At 44.3% G+C, this 24,500-nt stretch overlaps 1 protein-coding gene across 1 annotated transcript in view; it reads left to right on the top strand.

Moving 5' to 3' along the window:
* Positions 1-23,483, top strand: part of LOC111978493 (A-type voltage-gated potassium channel KCND3-like) — a 127,307-nt gene extending 103,824 nt beyond the window's left edge. The window contains exons 3-7 of the mRNA XM_070445856.1: positions 2,098-2,266; positions 15,580-15,684; positions 20,699-20,791; positions 21,778-22,031; positions 22,777-23,483. Of these exons, the coding sequence (XP_070301957.1) occupies positions 2,098-2,266; positions 15,580-15,684; positions 20,699-20,791; positions 21,778-22,031; positions 22,777-23,005 (850 nt within the window). The 3' untranslated portion in view covers positions 23,006-23,483. The remainder of the gene's footprint in view (positions 1-2,097; positions 2,267-15,579; positions 15,685-20,698; positions 20,792-21,777; positions 22,032-22,776) is intronic.
* Positions 23,484-24,500: the final 1,017 nt, after the last annotated feature.

Here is a 24,500-nt window from a genome sequence, read left to right as displayed (position 1 = left end):
CAATTTTTGACTGCCTTTTTGTTTCATGTTTTACTCTATCCTTATTCATTTTATTGGTGTGGTGCACTTTATCTGGTTGTCTATGTTACCCCTGTTAATAGAAAATAACATTTTAATAAAAAGATCATTACAAAAAAAAAGAAAAACACTACAAAAAACTATTCACACAATGAAACTGGCAGGAGACAGCTGAGCCATTGTGGAGAGAGACTTGCCTATATCTTCGCCACACACCCCTCCCCTTCTTCTTGTCTCAACATTTTAAATTATACTCAAGATACTATCTTAACACATATTTTAGATCCTTTTCACTGACAACAGCAATTCAATAATCAGCTAGGCCTATTGCCAAGCGCGCTACCCAAACTGCAGGCTTCCCAAATAGGCATAGGCCTACGAGCTTGTGATTTGAAACAATCCAGTTATTTTTGAAAAGAAGCTAATGATCCTCGATTTCTCTGTGGCTAAGTCATGCTTTCTGGAGAATGTATTTCCATTTGCTTCCCTATTTGCTTCCCTGTTTTCATATCATCTTTCTTTCGTTGTCCAGAAGCCAAAGGCACAATCCTAGTCATATTAGCAACCCATCCTAGTTGTTACATCTTTAGATTCCACTTTCTCAAATGGCCGGTAAATTAAAATCTTCCCGGTCACGAAAACTCTGGTCTGTCATGAGTACTCTACTAACATACTTGGAGAGTATCCAAGTCAAGCCTCAGAATATTTGGCTTTTAATTAGATGTAGACGTGACAACTGGAAAAAATGATGTTGCTTTACAGAAAAGTTATCATTAATATTATTCTCTCTCTCTCTGTATTTTAATTGATCATAGTGAGCTTGAAGCCATTGCTCTGTTGTTTAGGAGAATACATGGAATACACAAAAAATACATTATGACAAAGGTTGGTGTTGTTCGGTAAAAAGGTCGTAAATAGATTGTCAGAATACATTTACAGTTGACTACAGATTTCTCAATCAGGGCAAATGACACATGAAACAAAAGAAGTCACAGGAATATTACCTCTGATGATTGGTTTGCAGTGAAATATCACCTGGGCTGTGTGTGTCTGACATTCTCCAAACTCCACAACTATATTTTACATTTACGTTTTTTTGTTTGTTTACTGATTCAGAGTAGGTCTGCCAAGTAAAACACTCTCAACCCCGTTAACCCCCCCTTAACCTCCCCGCCCCACCACACACTTAGACCACTGCTCCCGAGTGGCGAGCAGTGCATCTCAGTGCTAGAGGTGTCACTACAGACCCTGGTTCGATTCCAGGCTGTATCACAACCGGCCGTGATTGGGAGTCCCATAGGGCGGCGCACAATTGTCTCAGTGTTGTCCGGATTAGGGTTTAGCCGCGGTAGGCCGTCATTGTAAATAAGATATTTTTCTTAACTGAATTGCCTAGTTAAATAAAGGTTAAATAAATAAACCCACACACACACACACACACCTCTGTTTTGGCTCAACTTCATGAGAGCTTGTACCTGAAGTCCCCATTGACAAAGTGATTTGTTCCCCTGTGCTCACCCTGCCTGCCCCTGAACTGACAAGAAAGTAGCTGTGCTGGCGTGACTTTGTTGTGCCCTGTCTGAGCAGCCCAGATAGCACCTCTATCTCGCTGCCTCTCCCCACCTGTTACTAAGCTTGTCACTGCCTCCTCCACCTGTGTAATAAAATTAGCCTCAGCCGAAGGAACTGAGAGAGCAACACGTAATTGCATAGCAAGAAACGAATGGGAAAGCTGGGAATGAAAGAGAGTCGCTGTTGATATGGGTTTAGCCCCCAAGTCGAATAGTAGAGAGCGTCTCGGTACACAATACACAGACACACACACACATACTCACACACACATACACACGCATAAACACACACATACATACACACCTAAACACACACACACACACACAACCTGCTGAGATGCTAACCCTTTGGAAGGTCAAATGTACAGTTTCAGAACTGGAGATTGCATTTTAAATGTATACAATACTGTATTTTAAATACAGTATTTCATATTTTCTACTCTTTCTCTCTCCCTATTTCTCTCTTTCTCCCCCGCCCCTCTCTCTCTCTCTTTCTCTCTCTCTATAGTTACGGGGACATGGTGCCCAAGACGATCGCAGGGAAGATCTTTGGTTCTATCTGTTCTCTGAGCGGGGTGCTGGTAATCGCCCTGCCTGTTCCTGTCATCGTGTCCAACTTTAGCCGAATCTATCACCAGAACCAGAGAGCTGACAAACGGCGTGCGCAGAAGGTACAGGTGAACACCATTCACCTGATGGATCACCTGCATCTGGCTGGTAGGGAGGCAAGGGGTGTGTGTGTGTGTGTTGTGTGTGTGTGTGTGTGTGGTGTGTGGTGTGTGTGTGTGTGTGGTGTTGTGTGTGTGTGTGTGTGTGGTGTGTTGTGTGTGTGTTGTGTGTGTGTTGTGTGTTGTGTGTGTGTGTGTTGGTGTGTGTGTGGTGTGTGTGGATGCGACACCCCTGGCCCCCCTAACTTCAGAGGCTATCCCCGGCCCGCTAGACCTCTGGCATGCAGCAGAGAGACAGATGTGAGAGGTTACGCACTAGGAACTGCTGGGGGGTCGATGGGAGGCCCTTGTTCCAGCATCACACAATCAAACCACCATTTAGCAAAGGATCATTAGTTTAATGTCAGCGGCAAAGATCTGATGACAAATCTGCTCTGTTTGATGAAAGGCAGAAAGGACATTTTGGACATTTTCAGCTGGGTGTTCACCCATTAAGTACGTGCTCGTGTCTGAGTAGCAGATTTATTTATTTATTTTTATTTCACCTTTACTTAACCAGGTAGGCTAGTTGAGATCAAGTTCTCATTTACAACTGCGACCTGGCCAAGATAAAGCACAGCAGTTCGACACATACAACAACACAGAGTTACACATGGAATAAACACACATACAGTCAATAATAAATAAAAATCTATATACAGTGAGTGCAAATGAGGTAAGATAAGGGAGGTAAGGCAATAAATAGGCCATGGTGACGAAGTAATTACAATATAGCAATTAGACACTGGAATGGTAGATGTGCAGAAGATGAATGTGCAAGTAGAGATACTGGGGTGCAAAGGAGCAAGATAAGTAAATAAATACAGTATGGGAATGAGGTAGCTGGATGGGCTGTTTACAGATGGGCTATGTACAGGTGCAGTGATCTGTGAGCTGCTCTGACAGCTAGTGCTTAAAGCTAGTGAGGGAGATATGGGTCTCCAGCTTCATTGATTTTTGCAGTTCGTTCCAGTCATTGGCAGCAGAGAACTGGAAGGAAAGGCGGCCAAAGTAGGAATTGGCTTTGGGGGTGACCAGTGAGATATACCTGCTGGAGCGCGTGCTACAGGTGAGTGCTGCTATGGTGACCAGTGAGTTGAGATAAGGCCGGGCTTTACCTAGCAGATACTTGTAGATGACCTGGAGCCAGTGGGTTTGGCGATGAGTATGAAGCGAGGGCCAGCCAACGAGAGCGTACAGGTTACAGTGGTGGGTAATATATGGGGCTTTGGTGACAAAACGAATGGCACTGTGATAGACTGCATCCAATTTGTTGAGTAGAGTGTTGGAGGCTATTTTATAGATGACATCGCCGAAGTCGAGGATCGGTAGGATGGTCAGTTTTACGAGGGTATGTTTGGCAGCATGGGTAAAGGATGCTTTGTTGCGAAATAGGAAGCCGATTCTAGATTTAATTTTGGAATGGAGATGCTTTATGTGAGTCTGGAAGGAGAGTTTACAGTCTAGGCAGACACCTAGGTATTTGTAGTTGTCCACATATTCTAAGTCAGAACCGTCCAGAGTAGTGATGCTGGACGGGCGAGCTGGTGCGGGCAGTGATCGGTTGAAGAGCATGCATTTAGTTTTACTTGCATTTAAGAGCAGTTGGAGGCCACGGAAGGAGAGTTGTATGGCATTAAAGCTCTTCTGGAGGTTTGTTAACACAGTGTCCAAGGAGTAAGTAGGGCCGAGAGGTAATTAGGCAGGAGATGGTGCTGCGCGTCTGTGTAGAGGTGGATCAGAGAATCACCAGCAGCGAGAGCGACATCATTTATACAGTGGGGAGAACAAGTATTTGATACACTCGCGATTTTGCAGGTTTTCCTACTTACAAAGCATGTAGAGGTCTGTAATTTTTATCATAGGTTCACTTCAACTGTGAGAGAAGGAATCTAAAACAAAAATCAGAAAATCACATTGTATGATTTTTAAGTAAATTTGCATTTTATTGCATAGTAATTCACCTACCAACCGAATTCCGGTCTTCAACAGACCTGTTAGTTTTCTTTTTAAGAAGCTCCTGTCTCTACTCATTTACCTGTATTAACTGCACCTGTTTGATACTCGTTACTGTAAAGACACCTGTCCATCACACTCAATCAAACTCTCAAACTCTCCAAAATGGCCAAGACAGAGAGCTGTGTAAGGACATCAGGGAATAATTGTAGACGTAGGCTGGGATGGTACAGGACAATAGGCAAGCAGCTGTGGTGAGAAGGCAACAACTGTTGGCACAATTATTAGAAAATGGAAGAAGTTCAAGATGACGGTCAATCACCCTCGGTCTGGGGCTCCATGCAAGATCTCACCTCGTGGGCATCAATGATCATGAGGAATGTGAGGGTCAGCCCAGAACCACACGGCAGGACCTGGTCAATGACCTGAAGAGAGCTGGGACCACAGTCTCAAAGAAAACCATTAGTAACACACTACGCCGTCATGGATTAAAATCCTGCAGCGCACGCAAGGTCCCCTGCTCAAGCCAGCGCATGTCCAGGCCCGTCTGAAGTTTGCCAATGACCATCTGGATGATCCAGAGGAGGAATGGGAGAAGGTCATGTGGTCTGATGAGACAAAAATAGAGCTTTTAGTCTAAACTCCACTCGCCGTGTTTGGAGGAAGAGAGGATGAGTACAACCCCAAGAACACCATCCCAACCGTGAAGCATGGAGGTGGAAACATCATTCTTTGGGGATGCTTTCTGCAAAGGGGACAGACGACTGCACCGTATTGAGGGGAGGATGGATGGGGCCATGTATCGCGAGATCTTGACCAACAACCTCCTTCCCTCAGTAAGAGCATTGAAGATGGGTCGTGGCTGGGTCTTCCAGCATGACAACGACCCGAAACACACAGCCAGGGCAACTAAGGAGTGGCTCCGTAAGAAGCATCTCAAGGTCCTGGAGTGGCCTAGCCAGTCTCCAGACCTGAACCCAATAGAAAATCTTTGGAGGGAGCCGAAAGTCGTATTGCCAGCGACAAGCCCCGAAACCTGAAGGATCTGGAGAAGGTCTGTATGGAGGAGTGGGCCAAAATCCCTGCTGCAGTGTGTGCAAACCTGGTCAAGAACTATAGGAAACGTATGATCTCTGTAATTGCAAACTAAGGTTTTCTGTACCAAATATTAAGTTCTGCTTTTCTGATGTATCAAATACTTATGTCATGCAATAAAATGCAAATAATTACTTAAAAACATATACAATGTGATTTTCTGGATTTTTGTTTTAGATTCCTTCTCTCACAGTTGAAGTGTACCTATGATAGAAATTACAGACCTCTACATGCTTTGTAAGTAGGAAAACCTGCAAAATCGTCAGTGTATCAAATACTTGTTCTCCCCACTGTATTACAGAAAAGAGAGTCGGCACCGAGAATTGAACCCTTTGGCACCCCTATATAGACTGCAAGAGGTCCAGAAAACAGGCCCTCCGTTTTGACACACTGAACTCTATCAGAGAAGTAGTTGGTTGAACCAGGCGAGGCAATCATTTGAGAAACCAAGGCTGTTGAGTCTGCCAATAAGAATGTGGTGATTGACAGAGTCGAAAGCCTTGGCCAGGTCGATGAATACGGCTGCACTGTAATGTCTCTTATCGATGGCGGTGTATGATATCGTTTAGGACCTTGAGCGTGGCTGAGGTGCACCCATGACCAGCTCGGAAACCAGATTGCATAGCGGAGAAGGTACGGTGGGATTCGAAATTGTCAGTAATTTGTTTGTTGACTTGGCTTTTGAAGACCTTAGAAAGGCAGGGTAGGATAGATATAGGTCTGTAGCASTTTGGGTCTAGAGTGTCTCCCCCTTTGAAGAGGGGGATGACCGCGGCAGCTTTCCAATCTTTGGGAATCTCAGACGATACGAAAGAGAGGTTGAACAGGCTAGTAATAGGGGTTGCAACAATTTCGGCAGATCATTTAAGAAAGAGAGGGTCCAGATTGTCTAGCCCGGCTGATTTGTAGGGGTCCAGGTTTTGCAGTTCTTTAAGAACATCAGCTATCTGGATTTGGGTGATGGAGATATCGGGGAGGCTTGGGTGAGTTGCTGTGGGGAGTGCAGGGCTGTTGACCGGGGTAGGGGTAGCCAGGTGGAAAGCATGGCCAGCCTTAGAAAAATGCTTATTGAAATTCTCAATTATAGTGGATTTATCGGTGGTGACAGTGTTTCCTATCCTCAGTGCAGTGGGCAGCTGGGAGGAGGTGCTCTTATTCTCCATGGACTTTACAGTGTCCCGGAACTTTTTTGAGTTTGTGCTACAGGATGCAAATTTCTGCTTGAAAAAGCTAGCCTTAGCTTTCCTAACTGCCTGTGTATATTTGTTCCTGACTTCCCTGAAACGTTGCATATCACGGAGGCTATTCGATGCTAATGCAGAACGCCACAGGATGTTTTTGTGCTGGTCAAGGGCAGTCGGGTCTGGAGAGAACCAAGGGCTGTATCTGTTCCTGGTTCTAAATTTGTTGAAAGGGGAATGGTTATTTAAGATGGTGAGGAAGGCACTTTTAAAGAATGACCAGGCATCCTCTACTGACGGGATGAGGTCAATATTCTTCCAGGATACCCGGGCCAGGTTGATTAGGAAGGCCTGCTCACTGAAGTGTTTTAGGGAACGTTTGATAGTGATGAGGGGTGGTCGTTTGACCGCAGACCCGTTACAAATGCAGGCAATGAGGCAGTGATCGCTGAGATCTTGGTTGAAAACAGCAGAGGTGTATTTGGAGGGCAAGTTGGTTAGGATGATATCTATGAGGGTGCCCGTGTTTACGGATTTGGGGTTGTACCTGGTGGGTTCATTGATAATTTGTTAGAGATTGAGGGCATCAAGCTTAGATTGTAGGATGGCCGGGGTGTTAAGCATGTCCCAGTTTAGGTCACCTAGCAGCACTAGCTCTGAAGATAGATGTGGGGCAATCAGTTCACATATGGTGTCCAGGGCACAACTGGGGGCAGAAGGTGGTCTATATCAAGCGGCAACGGTGAGAGACTTGTTTCTGGAAAGGTGAATTTTTAAAAGTAAAAGCTCGAATTGTTTGGGTACAGACCTGGATAGTAAGACAGAACTCTACAGGCTATCTCTGCAGTAGATTGCAACACCGCCCCCTTTGGCAGTTCTATCTTGTTGGAAAATGTTATAGTTAGGGATGGAAATTTCAGGGTTTTTGGTGGTCTTCCTGAGCCAGGATTCAGACATGGCAAGGACATCCAGGTTGGCAGAGTGTGGTAAAGCAGTGAGTAAAACAAACCTAGGAAGTAGGCTTCTAATGTTAACATGCATGAAACCAAGGCTATTACGGTTACAGAAGTCAGCAAATGATAGCGCCTGGGGAATGAGAGTGGAGCTAGGCACTGCCGGGCCTGGATTAACCTCCACATCACCAGAGGAACAGAGGAGGAGTAGGATAAGGGTACGGCTAAAGGCTAAAATAACTGGTCGTCTAGTACGTTCGGAACAGAGAGTAAAAGGAGCAGATGTCTGGGCACGGTAGAATAGATTCAAGGCATAATGTACAGACAAAGGTATGGTAGGATGTGGATACAGTGAGGGTAAACCTGTGCATAGAGTGACGATGAAAGAGATATTGTCCCTAGAAAAATCATTTAAACCAGGTGATGTCACCGCATGTGTGGTAGGTGGGACTAAAGTGTTAAATAAGGCGTATTGAGCAGGGCTAGAGGCTCTACAGTGAAATAAGGCAATACATACTAACCAAAACAGCAATTGACGTTAGCGAGAGGCATGCGTAGCCGAGTGATCATAGGAGTCCAGTGAGTGGCTTCAGGCAGCTTGCGGGCCGGGGCTAGCAAGCTAACAGAAGGGCCTTGGAGGGACGTTGCGATGGAAGAAAGTCTGTTGTGGCCCCCTCGTGCTGTTACGTCGGCAGACGGATCAGCAGGGCTCCGTGTGGTAAACCAGGCCAATTGGCAGAATAGGTATAGTGGCCAAAGAATGTGCTCTGGACAGCTAGCAGGCCGCGACTAGCATACTAGCGGATGGGATTTCAGGGGACGAAGCGACGGCGGAGCCAGTTGAGAAAAACCCCATTGTGCGAATCACATCGGTGGTCCAGTCATAATGAGTCGGCGGGGGTCCAAGCCAGTTGACAAAAAGAGGTATTGTAGCCCAAGTAGTGGCTGATGGACGGACCTCTTTGGCTAGCCGGGAGATGGGCCTAGCAAGGCTAGCTCCAGGCTAATTGGTTATTGCTTCGGGACAGTGACGTTAGCCAGGAGTGGCCACTCGAATAGCAGCTAGCTTGCTGCGATGATCCAGGTGAAGAAAGAAAAAAAGTTCAGAGCTTGCGGTAGGACTCCGGAGATATGGAGAAAAATATGTCCGAATTGCTCTGGTTTGAGTCGCGCTGTGCAGACTGGCGAGAGTTGTCCGTGCTAGAGGTAGCTGATGACCGCTAGCTGTGGCTAGCTGACTACTAACTAGTAGCTAGTTAGCTGGCTAGCATCTGTTGGGGTTCCGGTTCAGGCGACGGTTCAGACGACGGATCAGCAGGGCTCCGTATGGTGGGTATAGTGGCCAAAGAATTTGTCCGATGGGCCTCTTAACTTCTCACGAGTCACCAACCCTGATCCGGTAGCACCCCCTACCCCACCCCCCCCCCCCCCCACTGAGTAAGCATAGCTAGCATAGCGCTCACAAGTAACTTGTAGCATCTAAATATCATTTAAATCACAAGTCCAAAGACACAGATGAAAATACAGGTCTTGTGAATAAAGCCACCATTTCAGATTTTTCAAATGTTTTACAGGGAAGACACAATATGTAAATCTATTAGCTAACCACGTTAGCAAAGGACACGATTTTTTACTCCCAATAGTTTTTTCCTGCGTCAGTAGCTATCACTAATTCGACTAAATAAAAATATATATAGCCACTAACCAAGAAACAACTTCATAAGATGACAGTCTGATAACATATTTATGGTATAGCATAGGTTTTTTTTTGAAAAATGTGCATTTTTCAGGTATAAATCACAGTCTACATTGCAGCTGCAATCTGAAAATAGTGCTGACCCAGCCCAGAACAATTACAGAGCCAACGTCATATAACGAATTACTCATCTTAAAACATTTCAGAAAAATCACAGCGCTACAGAGTATATTGAAAGCCCCAACATCTGGTGAATCCAAACAATATTTCAGATTTATTAAATGTTTATAACGAAAACAAAATGTAGAGCTAAATTAGCATAGCTATACCAGGCAGATTCGGCTAGGCGCCCACGGCCAGTTCACATGCACAAACAGATATGATATAACATCGTAAATTGGGTCTTACTATGGCTGATCTTTCATCAGATTGTTGATCAAAGTGTCCTTTGTCAAGATGAGTCGTTGGTTCCGTTCAGAATTGTTCCTTTCCCACTCCATTTAGCACAGGTACTGGTCGAGTGGCACGGATCTCTCAAACGTAAATAAAATCAGACAACGGAACACCACAAAACTCCCGAAAAAATTCAAATAATCTGATTAAACTATATTGAAAAAACATACATTACGATGATCTTGGTCACATGTATCAAACAAACTTCGAGACGGAGATAGTTTCATCCATAATGGCCGCACAACAGAGACAATCGCAGCTACAAGTCGCACGATTTAGAGAACCGGAAGTTGTCGGTCACGCCAAAGAATTAGCTCTCATTTCACGTCAGTCCCAGATAAACAAGATATTTTTCCTCTGACGTCCTCTTGAACAGCCACGAGGAAGGCCAATGGAGGTGTTTCGGGTCATAGGGGGCACGACCATATATAGGCAGAGCGTTGAAGCTGGCATACACATCTTGCTTTTCTTCTTTGGTCATGGAAAGTGCTGTCAAATGACTTCTGTATCACTCAGAGACAAAATTGAAACGGTTTTAGAAACTAGAGATTGTTTTCTTTCCAATGGTATTATTTATATGCATATAGTAAGAGCAATAATTTGCAGTTTAATCTGTAGAGCAAATTATGCTAATGGAAAATAGCACCCCCTGTATTCTCAAGAAGTTAAGCTAACATTCCGATGTACTTTAGACAGCTAGCGGGCCGTAGCTAACTAGTAGCCAGTTAGCTGTTAGCCAGTTAGCTGGCTAGCTTTTGATGAGTTAATAAGTATTAGTATAAAAATAGCAGATCCGTACCACATTGGGTGAGGCGGGTTGCAGGAGAGTATATTCAGTCCGTAGATAGAAAGTTACATTAAAACTTCTTATGGCTGCAATCCCATTAACGGGATGATATGACAACAGCCAGGTGAAAGTGCAGGGCGCCAAATTCAAACAACAGAAATCTCATAATTAAAATTCCTCAAACATACATGTATCTATACCATTTTTAAAGGTAATCTTGTTGTTAATCCCACCAAAGTGCCTCTCATGAATAGGCTTTAGCGAAAGCACCACAAACGATTATGTTAGGTCAACCGCAAATCACAGACAAACACAGTCATTTTTCCAGCCAAAGACAGGAGTCACAAAAAAGCAGAAATAGAGATAAAATGAATCACTAACCTTTGATGTACTACATGTACTCATGACTTCATGTTACACAATACATATATGTTTTGTTCGATTAAGTTCATATTTACAAATATACATCAGTTACATTGCGCCCATGTTCAAGAAATGCCTCCAAAATATCCGGAGAATTGCAGAAAGCCACGTCACATAACAAAATACTCATCATAACTTTGATGAAAGATACATTGTTTTACATAGAATTAAAGATACACTTGTTCTTAATTGCAACCGCTGTGTCAGATTTTAAAAAATCTTTACGGAAAAAGCAAATATTCAATCATCTGAGAACAGGGTCAGCCACAAAAGGAAGCCCCAGTTTACCCGCCAAATTGTGCAGTCAACAAAACTCATAAAAAGCATTATAAATCCTTCACTTACCTTTGCTGATCTCATCAGAATGATCACTCCAGGACTCCCCACTTCCCACAAGAAATGTTGTTTTGTTCCGTCGGCCAATGTCCTCATTTATGTAAGCTTGCGTGGTTTGGGTAAACAAATTCAAAGTCAGGAAGCGCGTTCACTAAAAGCAGACGAAATGTCAAAAAGGTTCGTAACGAACAGTCAGTAGAAACATGTCAAACGATGTATTGAATCAATCTTTAGAATGTTTTTAACATAAATCTTCAGTAACGTTCCAACCGGAGAATTACATTGACTTCAGATGTGCGATGGAACAGAGCTTCCTCTCATGTGAACGCGCATGGTCGGAGCATGGTCAGGTCATGATAGACCTTACTCAATCCCCTTCATTCGGCCCTCCTTCACAGTAGAGAGCATCAGACCAGTAGCTACATGATTCGAATACTAAGTGGAAGCCGTAGGAAGTGCAAAACTCATCCATATCCCATCTGTTATTCAATAGGGTAATGGTTGAAAATCGAACCAACCTCAGAATTCCACTTCCTGTTTGGATTTTTTTCTCAGGTTTTTGGCCTGCCATATGAGTCTGTTATCTCACAGACTTCAGTGTGAGTGTGTCTCGCACCTCTTCACGGTCTCTCTGTGGGAACTTTACATATAGTATAATAATATGCGATATTTTTAGGCAATGGGAACTGAGGAGCAGGCAGTTTACTATGGGCACCTCTGTGCACTTTTCATCCAAGCTACTCAATACTGCCCCTGAAGCCATAAGAAGTTAAAATATTAAATATATATACGGGAAAAAAACAAGGAAAAACGATGTTTACAAGGGACAGGAAGGGACAAGACAAAAACACACATCCGACTGCTACGCCGTCAGCCTGCACACATGCTGTGTGCCTGGGAGAGAGACCCTCTACAGGTGCTCTGACCATACCCACTAAACGCTAAGTACACACACACACCAAGCATTAAGTGGCAGTGCCTAACCCCTCTCACCACAGCCCCAGTGGTGTTGGCCTTTCATAAAAAGATAAGAGTACATCAAGGCAGAGTGTAGTTGAGTCCAGTATGAGGTCATACTCCTCAGGTTACACCCCTGAGGTCGCACCCCTGAGGTCGCACCCCCCAGGTTACACTCCCCGGGTTACAATCCTGAGGTCAAATGTTAAGGCAAATAGCTAGTGTATGCTTTCCTATGGTCTTCTACAGTGAGTAGCATTGTCATTTTATCTTCTAACACTGCAGTGGAAACATGTCATAGACACGGTGCTAATCAGTCTCTAAAGACTGTCCCTGATGACCCCTACCCGCTACCTCCTGCCCTGTACCTGCTAACAGTTATTACTCTCTTGTGCCAGGCTCCTGAAATGTGCTCTACATGCACCTTCAAACTGGGCACCCCCTGTTTGAATCAACGTTGTGTCCATTACATTCCTATGAAATGTCATTGAACCAACGTGGAATAGATGTTGAACTGACTTCTGTGCCCGGTGGGTTGGTCCACGTGCGCTGACGAGCCAGAGCGGGTGTCTCTCAAATTAGATGTGTTCCACTCTCCCTCCCTCCCTCTCATCCGTCTTCGTCCCGATTTAATAGCGGGCTGGCTGCTCCAAGCTCCCAGTACAATTAGCTGGCCGTCTGGGGCCAACACTGTAAAAAAAAAAAATAACGTCTCATGTATCCTATCCTGTCTTCCTCGTCCAAGTACAGACCTTTAACTTCATCTAGCAGACAGGCGGATAGTTATTCTATTTTCATAGTTAAGTAGTACAATAATATGTAAGAAGGGTACTAGGAAGATTGGTATTGTTACGCATCAACCCTGTGTGGCGGGCTCCCCTAATGCACCATTTACTCTGAGGGTCGCCACTAGCTTGACCAGCCACACAAAGAGGACAAGAAGAACTTTGTGGCGCATCTTATTCACTGGTGAAATGCTACTGAGGCCCAGAATCATGGCAGCAAAGGTTTTATTTTAGTATAACACAAATCACGAATTTAGTTGCTAGAACAATAGAGAGGGCTCTCACCCACAGCACAGAAGGTTCTGACTGGGCTGGGGTCACTGTGTTAATGGCACGGCAAAGTTAAGTGGTGCAATACAGAGAGAAACAGTGTGTCGTCAGGAACAGAGAGAGACAGTGTGTCGTCAGGAACAGAGAGAGACAGTGTGTCGTCAGGAACAGAGAGAGACAGTGTGTTGTCAGGGCCAGAGAGAGACAGTGTGTCGTCAGGAACAGAGAGGGACAGTGTGTCGTCAGGAACAGAGAGAGACAGTGTGTCGTCAGGAACAGAGAGAGACAGTGTGTCGTCAGAACAGAGAAGACAAGCTGTGTCCGTCAGAACAGAAGAAGACAGTGTGTCTCAGGAACAGTAGCAGAGACAGTGTGTCGTTCAGGACAGAGAAGAGACAGTTGTGTCAGGACAAGAGAGGACAGTGTGTCGTCAGGCAACAGAGAGAGACAGGCGTGGAACAGAAAGTTGTCTCAGGCCAGAGAAGACAGTGTGTTGGCTCAAGGCGCAGAGAGGGACATGTGTCGTCAGGAACAGAGAGAGACAGTGTGTCGTCAGGCAGAGAGAGACAGTGTGGCGTCAGGGTCAGAGAGAGACATGGTCTCAGAAACGAGAGACATGTGTCGCAGAAAGAGAGAGACGTGTTGTCGTCAGGGCAGAGAGAGACAGTGTGTCGCATGCCGAGAACAGTTGTGCAGCGCAGAAAGACAGTTCGTGCGAGAGGACAGTGTGTCGTCAGGAACAGAGAGAGACAGTGTGTCTCAGGAACAGAGAGAACAGTGTGTCGTCGGCCAACAGGGTCGTCAGGACAGAGAGAACAGTGTGTCGTCAGGAACAGAGAGAGACAGTGTGCGTCAGGAACAAGGAGAGACAGTGTGTCGTCAGAGGCAGTCGCAGCAACAAGCCACTGTGTCGTCTTGCCGAGAGTAGACAGTTGGTCGTCAGGGAACAGAGCAGAACAGTGTGTCGTCAGGCCAGAGAAGACAGTGTGTGTCGCAGAACAAGAGAGAGACATGTGTCGTCAGGCCAGAGAGAGACATGATGTGTTCAGGAACAGAGAGAGACGGTGTGCTGTCATTGACCAGAGAGGAGACCAGTGGTGTCGTCAGGAACCAGAGAGACAGTGTGTCGCCAGAACAGAGAGACAGTGTTCTCAGCGCCAGAGAGAGACAGTGTGTCGTCAGGGTCAGAGAGAGACAGTGTGTCGTCATGACCAGAGAGAGACAGTGTGTCGTCAGGAACAGAGAGAGACAGTGTGTCGTCATGACCAGAGAGAGACAGTGTGTCGTCAGGGCCAGAGAGAGACAGTGTGTCGTCATGACCAGAGAGAGACAGTGTGTCGTCAGGGTCAGAGGGAGACAGTGTGAGTTCCATTAGATTAGCTCAGACAAACACTTTGCTCAGAGAAGACTATTACTTTCCTCTTGGGCTGTGGCCGTAGCTGGACTGTGGCTGTGGATGAGCTGTGGCTGGGCTGGGGCTGGGGCTGCAGTATGGCCACAGCTGAATGAGGGAAACATCCACTCCCCAAGACAGCACAGAGTGAAGAGAGATGGAAGGAAGTTGAACTGGATTCAGTTTGAAAGGTTTTTGTTCTTTTTTTTTTGTTAAAGAAACTCTGTGCACATCACCCACATTTCCAAAGCCTCCTTTCAGTTAGAGACTGCTCCAGTTTTTCATTTATTCATTTCAGTTTTTCCTACATCAAATGAAGCCTTTCATCAACATGTCTGAGTAAAGCGAATGACATGAGGCAGCCTGCTCACTTAAATGACATGTCCTATATTTCCCACTGGTGAGGGCCAGAGAAAGCAGCAGCATAGAAGTGCTGGCCTGTTCCCGGATCTGTTTGTGCTGTCTTGTCAATGACATAGGAGTTGGCAAGATAGTACAAACAGATCTGGGACCAGGCTACAGGTTCTGGCTCAGTCACACATATCCACATGCTCTGTAATCCCCAAGGACAGCACAGGTTGTCTCACAGGTTGAATCACCACATCTCTAAACCAGCAAATGGGTTGCATTACATCACAGGAGTCTTCAGATAGATTTGGTAGATTTGGCAGCAAGTTTTAATTGCTTATTTTTAATTTCCATCTACAATTAGCTTCTGTTTTTCTTTTTTGTGTATAGTTTGACCCTCCAAGGATCCATTGGAATTGCCTCAGTATCCTACTAAAAACAGAAATTGCACTAACATGAAATAGATCATAATAGCTAACATGAAATAGATCGAACCATAGGAAACTCTAAACCCTTTCTAGCCATAATAATACGACTCATCATTTTACATCATCCAGGGAAGGGGTGATGAGGCTGCACATTCTCACCATTAGATGATAAGACATTTCTCATCCTTGTCTGGGTCTGACACGTTAACCTCTCCCACACAGAAAGCCAGACTGGCCAGGATAAGAATAGCCCAGGCGGGCAGCTCCTGCACGGGCTTCCTCCAGAGCAAACGAAACGACCTCCTCAACGACCTGCTGGAGCTCACGGTAAGGCTCCCATTTGACCACTGAGCTAAAGGACCCAGTCCTAGTTTGAAATATGCACATGTCACCAACTAGGTTTGAATCCAGGATGTCTGCACCAAGTGGTGAATACCACAAGGCTGAGTTAGCCTGCTGAGCTAAAGCTCAAGCATGTCTGTTTTAGTGCTCTCTGATGTCCGTTTTAGTGCTCTCTGCTGTCAGTTTTAGTGCTCTCTGCTGTCAGTTTTAGTGCTCTCTGCTGTCAGTTTTAGTGCTCTCTGCTGTCAGTTTTAGTTGCTCTCTGCTGTCTCGGTTTTAGTGTTCTCTGCTGTCTGTTTAGTGCTCTCTGCTGTCTAGTTTTAGTGCTCTCTGCTGTCAGTTTTAGTGCTCTCTGCTGTCAGTTTAGTGCTCTCTATTGTCAGTTTTAGTGCTCTCTGCTGTCAGTTTTAGTGCTCTCTGCTGTCTGTTTTACGTGCTCTCTGCTGTCATGTTTTAGTGCTCTCTGCTGTCAGTTTTAGTGCTCTCTGCTGTCATTTTAGTGCTCTCTATTGTCAGTTTAGTGGCTCTCTGCTGTCAGTTTTAGTGCTCTCTGCTGTCAGTTTTAGTGCTCTCTGCTGTCAGTTTTAGTGCCTCTCTGCTGTCAGTTTAGTGCTCTCTATTGTCAGTTGTGAGTGCTCTCTGCTGTTCAGTTTTAGTGGCTCTCTGCTGTCTGTTTTAGTGCTCTTGCTGTCTGTTTTTAGTTGCTCTCTGCTGTCAGTTTTAGTGCTCTCTATTTGTTTGTTTAGTTCCTCTGCTGTCATGTTTTAGTGCTTCTCTGCTGTCAGTTTTGTGCTCGCTGTCATTTTTAGTGCTCTCTGCTGTCAGTTTTAGTGCTCTCTATTGTCAGTTTTAGTGCTCTCTGCTGTCAGTTTTAGTGCTCTCTGCTGTTGTTTTAGTGCTCTCTGCTGTCAGTTTTAGTGCTCTCTATTGTCAGTTTTAGTGCTCTCTGCTGTCGTTTTAGTGCTCTCTGTGCTGTTTTAGTGCTCTCTGCTGTCTGTTTTAGTGCTCTCTGCTGTCAGTTTTAGTGCTCTCTATTGTCTGTTTTAGTTCTCTGCTGTCAGTTTTAGTGCTCTCTATTGTCAGTTTTATGCTCTCTATTTCAGTTTTATGCTCTCTGCTGTCAGTTTTAGTGCTCTCATTGTCAGTTTTAGTGCTCTCTGCTGTCAGTTTTAGTGCTCTCTATTGTCAGTTTTATGCTCTCTCTGTCTGTTTTAGTTCTCGTGTTTATTTTATTGCAGTTTTAGTGCTCTTCATTGTCAGTTTTTAGTGCTCTCTGCTGCAGTTTAGTGCTCTCTTATGTCTGTTTTAGTTCTCTGCTGTCTGCTTTAGTGCTCTCTTGCTGTCAGTTTTAGTGCTCTCTGCTGTCAGTTTTAGTGCTCTCTGCTGTCAGTTTTAGTGCTCTCTGCTGTCAGTTTTAGTGCTCTCTGCTGTCTGTTTTAGTGCTCTCTGCTGTCAGTTTTAGTGCTCTCTGCTGTCTGTTTTAGTGCTCTCTGCTGTCTGTTTTAGTGCTCTCTGCTGTCTGTTTTAGTGCTCTCTGCTGTCTTTTTTTAGTACTCTTCTGCTGTCAGTTTATTGCTCTCTGCTGTCCAGTTAGTGCTCCTGCTGTCAGTTTTAGTGCTCTCTATGGTGTCAGTTTTTAGTGCTCTCTATTGTCAGTTTTAGTGCTCTCTGCTGTCAGTTTTAGTGCTCTCTGCTGTCAGTTTTAGTGCTCTCTATTGTCAGTTTTTAGTGCTCTCTGCTGTCAGTTTAGTGCTCTCTGCTGTCAGTTTTAGTGCTCTCTATTGTCAGTTTTAGTGCTCTCTGCTGCAGTTTTAGTGCTCTCTGCTGTCGTTTTAGTCTCTCTGCTGTCAGTTTAGTGCTCTCTATTGTCAGTTTTAGTGCTCTCTGCTGTCAGTTTTAGTGCTCTCTGCTGTCTGTTTTAGTGCTCTCTTGCTGTCTGTTTTAGTGCGCTCTGCTGTCAGTTTTAGTGCTCTCTATTGTTTGTTTTAGTGCTCTCTATTGTCAGTTTTAGTGCTCTCTGCTGTCAGTTTATGCTCTCTATTGTCAGTTTTAGCTGCTCTCTGCTGTCAGTTTTAGTGCTCTCTGCTGTCAGTTTTAGTGCTCTCTGCTGTCAGTTTTAGTGCTCTCTGCTTAGTTTTAGTGCTCTCTGCTGTCAGTTTTTAGTGCTCTCTGCTGCTGTTTTAGTGCTCTCTGCTGTCTGTTTAGTGCTCTCTAGCTGTCTGCGTTTAGTAGCCTCTCTGCTGTCTGTTTTAGTGCTCTCTGCTGTCTGTTTTAGTGCTCTCTGCTGTCTGGTTTAGTGCTCTCTGCTGTCGTTTTAGTGCTCTCTGCTGTCAGTTTTAGTGCTCTCTGCTGTCAGTTTTAGTGCTCTCTGCTGTCGTTTTTAGTGCTCTCTGCTGTCGTGTTAGTGCTCTCTGCTGTCAGTTTTATTTAGTGCTCTCTGCTGTCATTTTAGTGCTCTCTGCTGTCTGTTTTAGTGCTCTCTGCTGTCAGTTTTAGTGCTCTCTGTTGCCTTGTGTCTTCTTTCAGTTCACAAGTCTGTTGTGTCTTGTTTTCCAGGTAATGAAGCCTAGTCAGGCATGTTGTCTTCTCTGTAGCCCTAATTAAACATGGTCAGAAGGGAGAAGGAAAACTGTTATTGTGTTTGTGTCACTCTTTGTTATTGTCCATGAATGTGCTGGTTGCTACATTGAAAGATTAGCAAATAGCAAATGGCTCTAAATTATGCCATCGATTTAGCAGGTATTAGTATGCATTGTGGGATGTTGTAGGATAAATTAAATTATATTGATATTGATGTTATGGGATGAATTTAAATATGGTAGTATTCATGTTGTGGGAGAAATTAAACGATAGGGGTGCGTCACAGCAGGCATTTATGGACAAATGTCCCATATCTCTTCACTTCTTCGCCATTTAGGGAGCGGTGGATGGATTACCATAATAAATGGCACAGACTGACATGACTGGCATTCTCTCAGCAACACTCTGGTTAACTGTAGCACGGCCTGAAGTCCCTCTGCGTCTACTGGGCTCCCGAGTGGTGCAGCGGTCTAAGGCACTGCATCTCAGTGCAAGAGGTGTCACTGCAGTTTCTGGTTCACATCTGTATCACATCCTGCTGTGATTGGGAGTCCTGTAGGGCGGTGCACAATTGGCCCAGCGTCGTCTGGGTTTGGCTGTGGCAGGCTGTCTTTGTAAATAAGAATTTGTTCTTAACTGACTTGCCTAGTTAAATAAAGGTTACATGTAAAATAAATACTGTGTAATAGACTTGGAGCACAAGTCCATGTGAGTTCAGGAAGAGCAAAAAGTACCATAGAAAGCTGAAGCATTCAGAGGCTTCATTTAGTTAGTTGTTTTACTGTGGCTGTGATACAGCTGCCAGCGCTCTGGCACGTTGAATTACTGTCATGTCACCACAGTCAGTCAGGGCTGTGTGGGCCCACATACTGTAGCTGAAAGAAGAACTGGCTAACTCTGTCCTCTACACATTTGGGAAGATTGTCTCCCCTTGTGGTTTTTCTCAGTCAGATGACAAGCTTTGTTTGGTTTTATCTTCTTGGTAATTTGTTTGCTAGCACATCAACAAGCAAAAGTAACTCAGAGGAGATAGGCTATACTTCCATATGAATTCTTCCAAATGAAAAACCTCCATAGAGTAATCCTTCAAAGAAATGCTGTGTTAATTAACTGTCCACTGAACTGACTGTGTGTGAAATTTGAATGAGAGTAAATGGAACAGATCTCTGTTGATCGAGACAAAAGTATTTCCAGCTATCGTGCAATGTTGTGCCTAGCACCATTTGTTGCAAACAGGTGGTATGTCTGCATATTCTTTTTAAAATGTCTTTAACTGTAATTGTTGTTGAAACAGTCCAATGTTTAACTGCTGGATCAAGTTATGTTTCATGGAAATTGTAGAGAATGGGGGGCCTCCCGAGTGGCGCATCACTACAGACCCGGGTTCGATCCCAGGCTGTGTCACAACCAGCCGTGACCGGGAGTCCCATAGGGCAACGCACAATTGGCTCAGCGTCGTCCAGGTTAGGGGAGGGTTTGGCCGGGAGTGCTTTACTTGGCTCATCGCGCTCTAGCGACTCCTTATAGCGGGCCGGGAACCTGCAGGCTGACTCGGTCATCAGTTGAACAGTGTTTCCTCCAGGTTAAGCAGGCAGGTGTTAAGAAGCGTGGTTTGGCGGGTCATGTTTCAGAGGACGCATGACTCGACCTTCGCCTCTCCCGAGCCCGTTGGGGAGTTGCAGCAATGAGACAAGATCGCAATTGGATATCACGAAATTGGGGAGAAAAAGGGGGTAAAATATAAAACAAAAAAATATTGTAAAGAAATTGATCCATATGAGAAGTAAAGCCATTTCTGTCTTTATTTTCTTCTGTCACTGTCTCTTCTCTCCACTTCAACTCTCTGAAGCAACAACCTTACAAGCAAAACAATATCCATGAGGTATTTAATCAGCCATCACATGAGGTTACAATGAAAACCTACACATGCAACATCCTCAATCCACTTGAATTCTGTCAGCAAAGACTAATCCTAACCCTACCTGTCTGGTAGATATTGATAATGAAACAAAATGCCTTGAGCTCAATTGGCTAATCCACACACTTGTACCATTGTACAGATGTAGGATCTTAATTAGATCACTCTTTTGTTGTTGATTATTTTCCTGCAGACCAGGGAATGCAAACTTGTTGTGTATTTGAGGTTTACAAAGGCTTCTAAATTTTGCTATTTCCATGTTGAAATTTTAGACTTGATTTGCTCAAACGAAAAATGTATCAACCTCTAAAAAGAAATATGTTAATTATAATTTCCACATAATAATTTGTGTTTCCTGTTGCTGCAGGATTATTTTCCTGCTGTAGCAGATTGACTCAAATTAAGATGCTACATCTGTATGCCATGTATGTGACTGTTAAAAATGTTTGTATTGTATGTTTTTCTATGTGTTTCTGTGTGTTTCTGTGTGTCTCCACTAAGGGCTCAGACGAGGAGGAACTGCTGCTCAGCAAGAGCATGTCATTATTAGAGAGTCAACACCACCATCTATTGCACTGTCTGGAGAAGACCACTGTGAGTCTCTAGTCCAACCATACTCTATGACTAGAAAACCAAACTCTAACCATACTCTAACATACTCTATGACTAGAAAACCATACTCTAACCATACTCTAACATACTCTATGACTAGAAAACCACACTCTAACCATACTCTAAACATACTCTATGACTAGAAAACCACACTCTAACCATACTCTAACATACTCTATGACTAGAAAACCGTATTCCAACCATACTCTAACATACTCTATGACTAGAAAACCATACTCTAACATACTGTATGCCTAGAAAACCATACTCTAACATACTGTATGCCTAGAAAACCATACTCTAACCATTCTTTAACATTCTCTATGACTAGAAAACCATACTCTAGCATACTCTATGCCTAGACAACCATACTCTAACCATACTCTAACATTCTCTATGACTAGAAAACCATACTCTAGCAGACTCTATGCCTAGACAACCATACTCTAACCATATTCTAACATACTCAATGACTAGAAAACCATACTCTAGCAGACTCTATGCCTAGACAACCATACTCTAACCATATTCTAACATACTCAATGACTAGAAAACCATACTTTAACCATATTCTAACATACTCAATGACTAGAAAACCATACTCTAACCATACTCTAACATACTCAATGACTAGAAAACCATACTCTAACCATACTTGTCAGGATTCCCCTGTAAAAAACTTTTCATGATAAATATAGTCTTATTCGTTATTCAAATAAAGGAAACATGTTATCCAATGTTGTTATCGAGAGGAGTTGACATGCCCCACATCTTTTGAGATCTTGTTTTATTATACAGTGATAACAACTATTATGTCACTATATTAACCTAATAACAACTATTCTATCACTATTTAACCTAATAACAACTATTCTGTCACTATATAAACCTAATATATTCACTTCTATAGGGTGACTATATAATCGAGCGAGCAGCATCTGTCTTTTAATGCCCCTCCTTCTCTGCAGGCCCATGAGTTTATGGATGAGCAGCTGTATGAACAGAACTGTCTGGAGACCACGGTCCAGAGCTACACCTCCCGTAGCCCCTCCCTCTCCAGCCAGGACAGGCCCATAGGCACCTGCTGTACCCGCCGGGTGAAGAGGAGCTCCCCCCTGCCCAACTCCAGCATGCCCCTCCAGCCCAGCCATCAGCATGGGCCGCTACAGGAGCTCAGCGCCCTCCGCATCCAGTGTGGGGACAAGCTGCCACGCACCACCAGGTTAGAGACTGCAGGCAGCCAGGCACAGGGAGACAGGTTGAATACGCTCTTGGCATCTTTTTAGAGTTATCCAAAGCGTTTGACACGGTTGATCATGGAAAGATCATATTCAATTTGTCAGTAGCAAAGTGATGAAATCTGTTGGTATCATCAGAAAGATTAGTGGTTTGGTACATCAGGCCTGCTACCTAACTCTATACTTTTGCTTAATTTACCCATCTCTCATTTACTGTAATATTGTCGGGGCCAGTACATTTATTTGGTACATATTTGTGGTGTGGTTTTCATATAAGCCCTTTTGTGCTTCCAACCTCACCTGGACACCGTTTTTACCAGTTTTTTATCTGTACTGTTTTGTCTTTCACTTCTTTTCTTTGGTGTGAATAAATAAAACCTGAGCCCCATCCATTTCAGGTTGTATCCAATCCAAGTTGCCTCTCCTTAGACACAGGTCTAGAATCAGCTTTAACTGGACAAGCTGATCTTAAATCATGGTGCACCTTCATCATACATGCGTCACGCACACATGGAGTCCCCATAGAAAACACTAGATGGCACTGTAGGGTTGTATCTAGCACTTTTGTTACAAGTTGTTGGGCCATTTGTAAAATTACAGTACTTTTACAGTATTATTCCACCCTCTCCCTCTGTCTGTCTGTCTGTCTGTCTTTCTCTCTCTATCTTTCTTACTCTGTCTTTCTCTCCCTCTTGCTCTCTATACTCTCTGTCTTTCTCTCTCTCTCAGTCGCTCTAGTCTCAACATGAAGACAGACGAGGTGGGTCTGTTCAACTGCAAGGGCGGTCAGATCACCACAGCGATCATCAGCATCCCCACGCCCCACTCTGCCACCCCGGACGGGGACGGTCTTCACGGACCCCCCCAGCGCAGACCCCCCCCTCCCCCCACCGGCCCAGAGGCCGCCAGTATTAACACCACAGCCAGCTCCACTGTCTTCAAAGTGTCCGCTCTGTGACTGTGTGACTGACCCACTCAACAGACTGACTGAGCAGGAGGAGAGGTGAAGAGAGGCTTTCACTAGAACTCTACCTTGAAGGACCCCTGTCGCCCGTTACAGAGATAGAGACATGGGAGAGAACTCCTCGTGTACCAAGGAGTATACAGCCTTTTAGGCAGCAAAGGGATAGGCTATACTGAGTGAAATGCTGCAAGGCAGCTGATGGTACAGTAGGCTACGATGTGCGCATTTTCCTAAAACGGGCCAGTATGTGTGCATTTTGGGATTATGACAGGACAAAGGAAGTCACTGTGTCTTTGTGCACTTCGCACCTACATATTATTGTTTTGATCTGCCTACAGCTAAACCCTGAATGTCTGAAAGATGAGGATGAAGACACCTATCAATGTTTTAACTCTAGGTTTGTTAGGTCTTCTTTATGTTTTGTGTTGTCTTATCTATTTTCACCGTGTGTGTGGTAGTGTGTGAGTGTGAGTGTGAGGTGAGTTGTGAGTGTGAGTGTGAGGTGTGTGTGTGTGTGTGTGTGTGTGTGTGTGTGTGGTGTGTGTGTGTGTTGTGTGTGTGTGTGTGTGTGTGTGTTGGTGTGTGTGTTGGCGGTGTGTGTGTGTGTGTGTGTGTGTGTGTGTGTGTGTGTGTGTTGTGTGTGTGTGTGTGTGTTGGCGGTGTGTGTGGTGTTATGTGTGTGTGTGTGTGTGTGTGTGTGTGTGATACTTTTATGAAATGTTCATATTTTAGTGGGTTATAACCTTACATTTCCATCTATCCACAATGTCCTTAAAATCTAAACAACATAAATGCCTACTAGTACTCTGACAAATGTTCCATCAGACATGCTACAGTATTGCTGCTTTCCCAAATCTGTCTCTCTCTCTCGCTATCACCCTGTCTCTCTCTCTCCCTTGCTCTCACTCTCTCTCTCTCTCAATTTCAATTTAAGGGGTCGTTATTGGCATGGGAAACATATGTTTACATTGCCAAAGCAAGTGAAATGGATAAACAAAAGTGAAATAAACAATAAAAAGTGAACCGTAAATATTACACTCACACAAGTTCTCTCTCTCTGTCTCTCACTATCGCTCCCTCTATGGCTCTCTCTATATCTCTATCTCTCCCTCGCTCTTACTCTCTCTTTCTCTCCTTTGCTCTCTCTCTCTGTCTCACTCTATCTCTGTCTCTCTCTTTCTCTTCCAAACTGTCTTCATTTTTAAGACTTTAGCAGTTTAGTTGTTGTTGTTTCAGTTCAGTGGAAGACAGTATAATCACCATGGCAACGATGAATGTCCATGTCAATGCCCTACTATGATGTGAACCGGCTTCCTCTACATGTTACATTAACTGTTGTCCATTGGAGGTCCATGCTGTAGGTGCCTGGTGTTTCGGAATAGCTTGTGCCAAGATGTGCTACAGTAAAATTATAACAGATTAACAAGTATTTTGTTTTCGTTTTTTGTGTAAATTATTATTTTACTCTGTAGGTTTTTGAATAATGAAA

This window comes from Salvelinus sp. IW2-2015, linkage group LG1, assembly GCF_002910315.2.
Source record: "Salvelinus sp. IW2-2015 linkage group LG1, ASM291031v2, whole genome shotgun sequence".
Lineage (NCBI taxonomy): Eukaryota > Metazoa > Chordata > Actinopteri > Salmoniformes > Salmonidae > Salvelinus > Salvelinus sp. IW2-2015.
The sequence above is the reverse complement of the archived record's forward strand: the minus strand, read 5'-3'. Positions and strand labels throughout refer to the sequence as shown.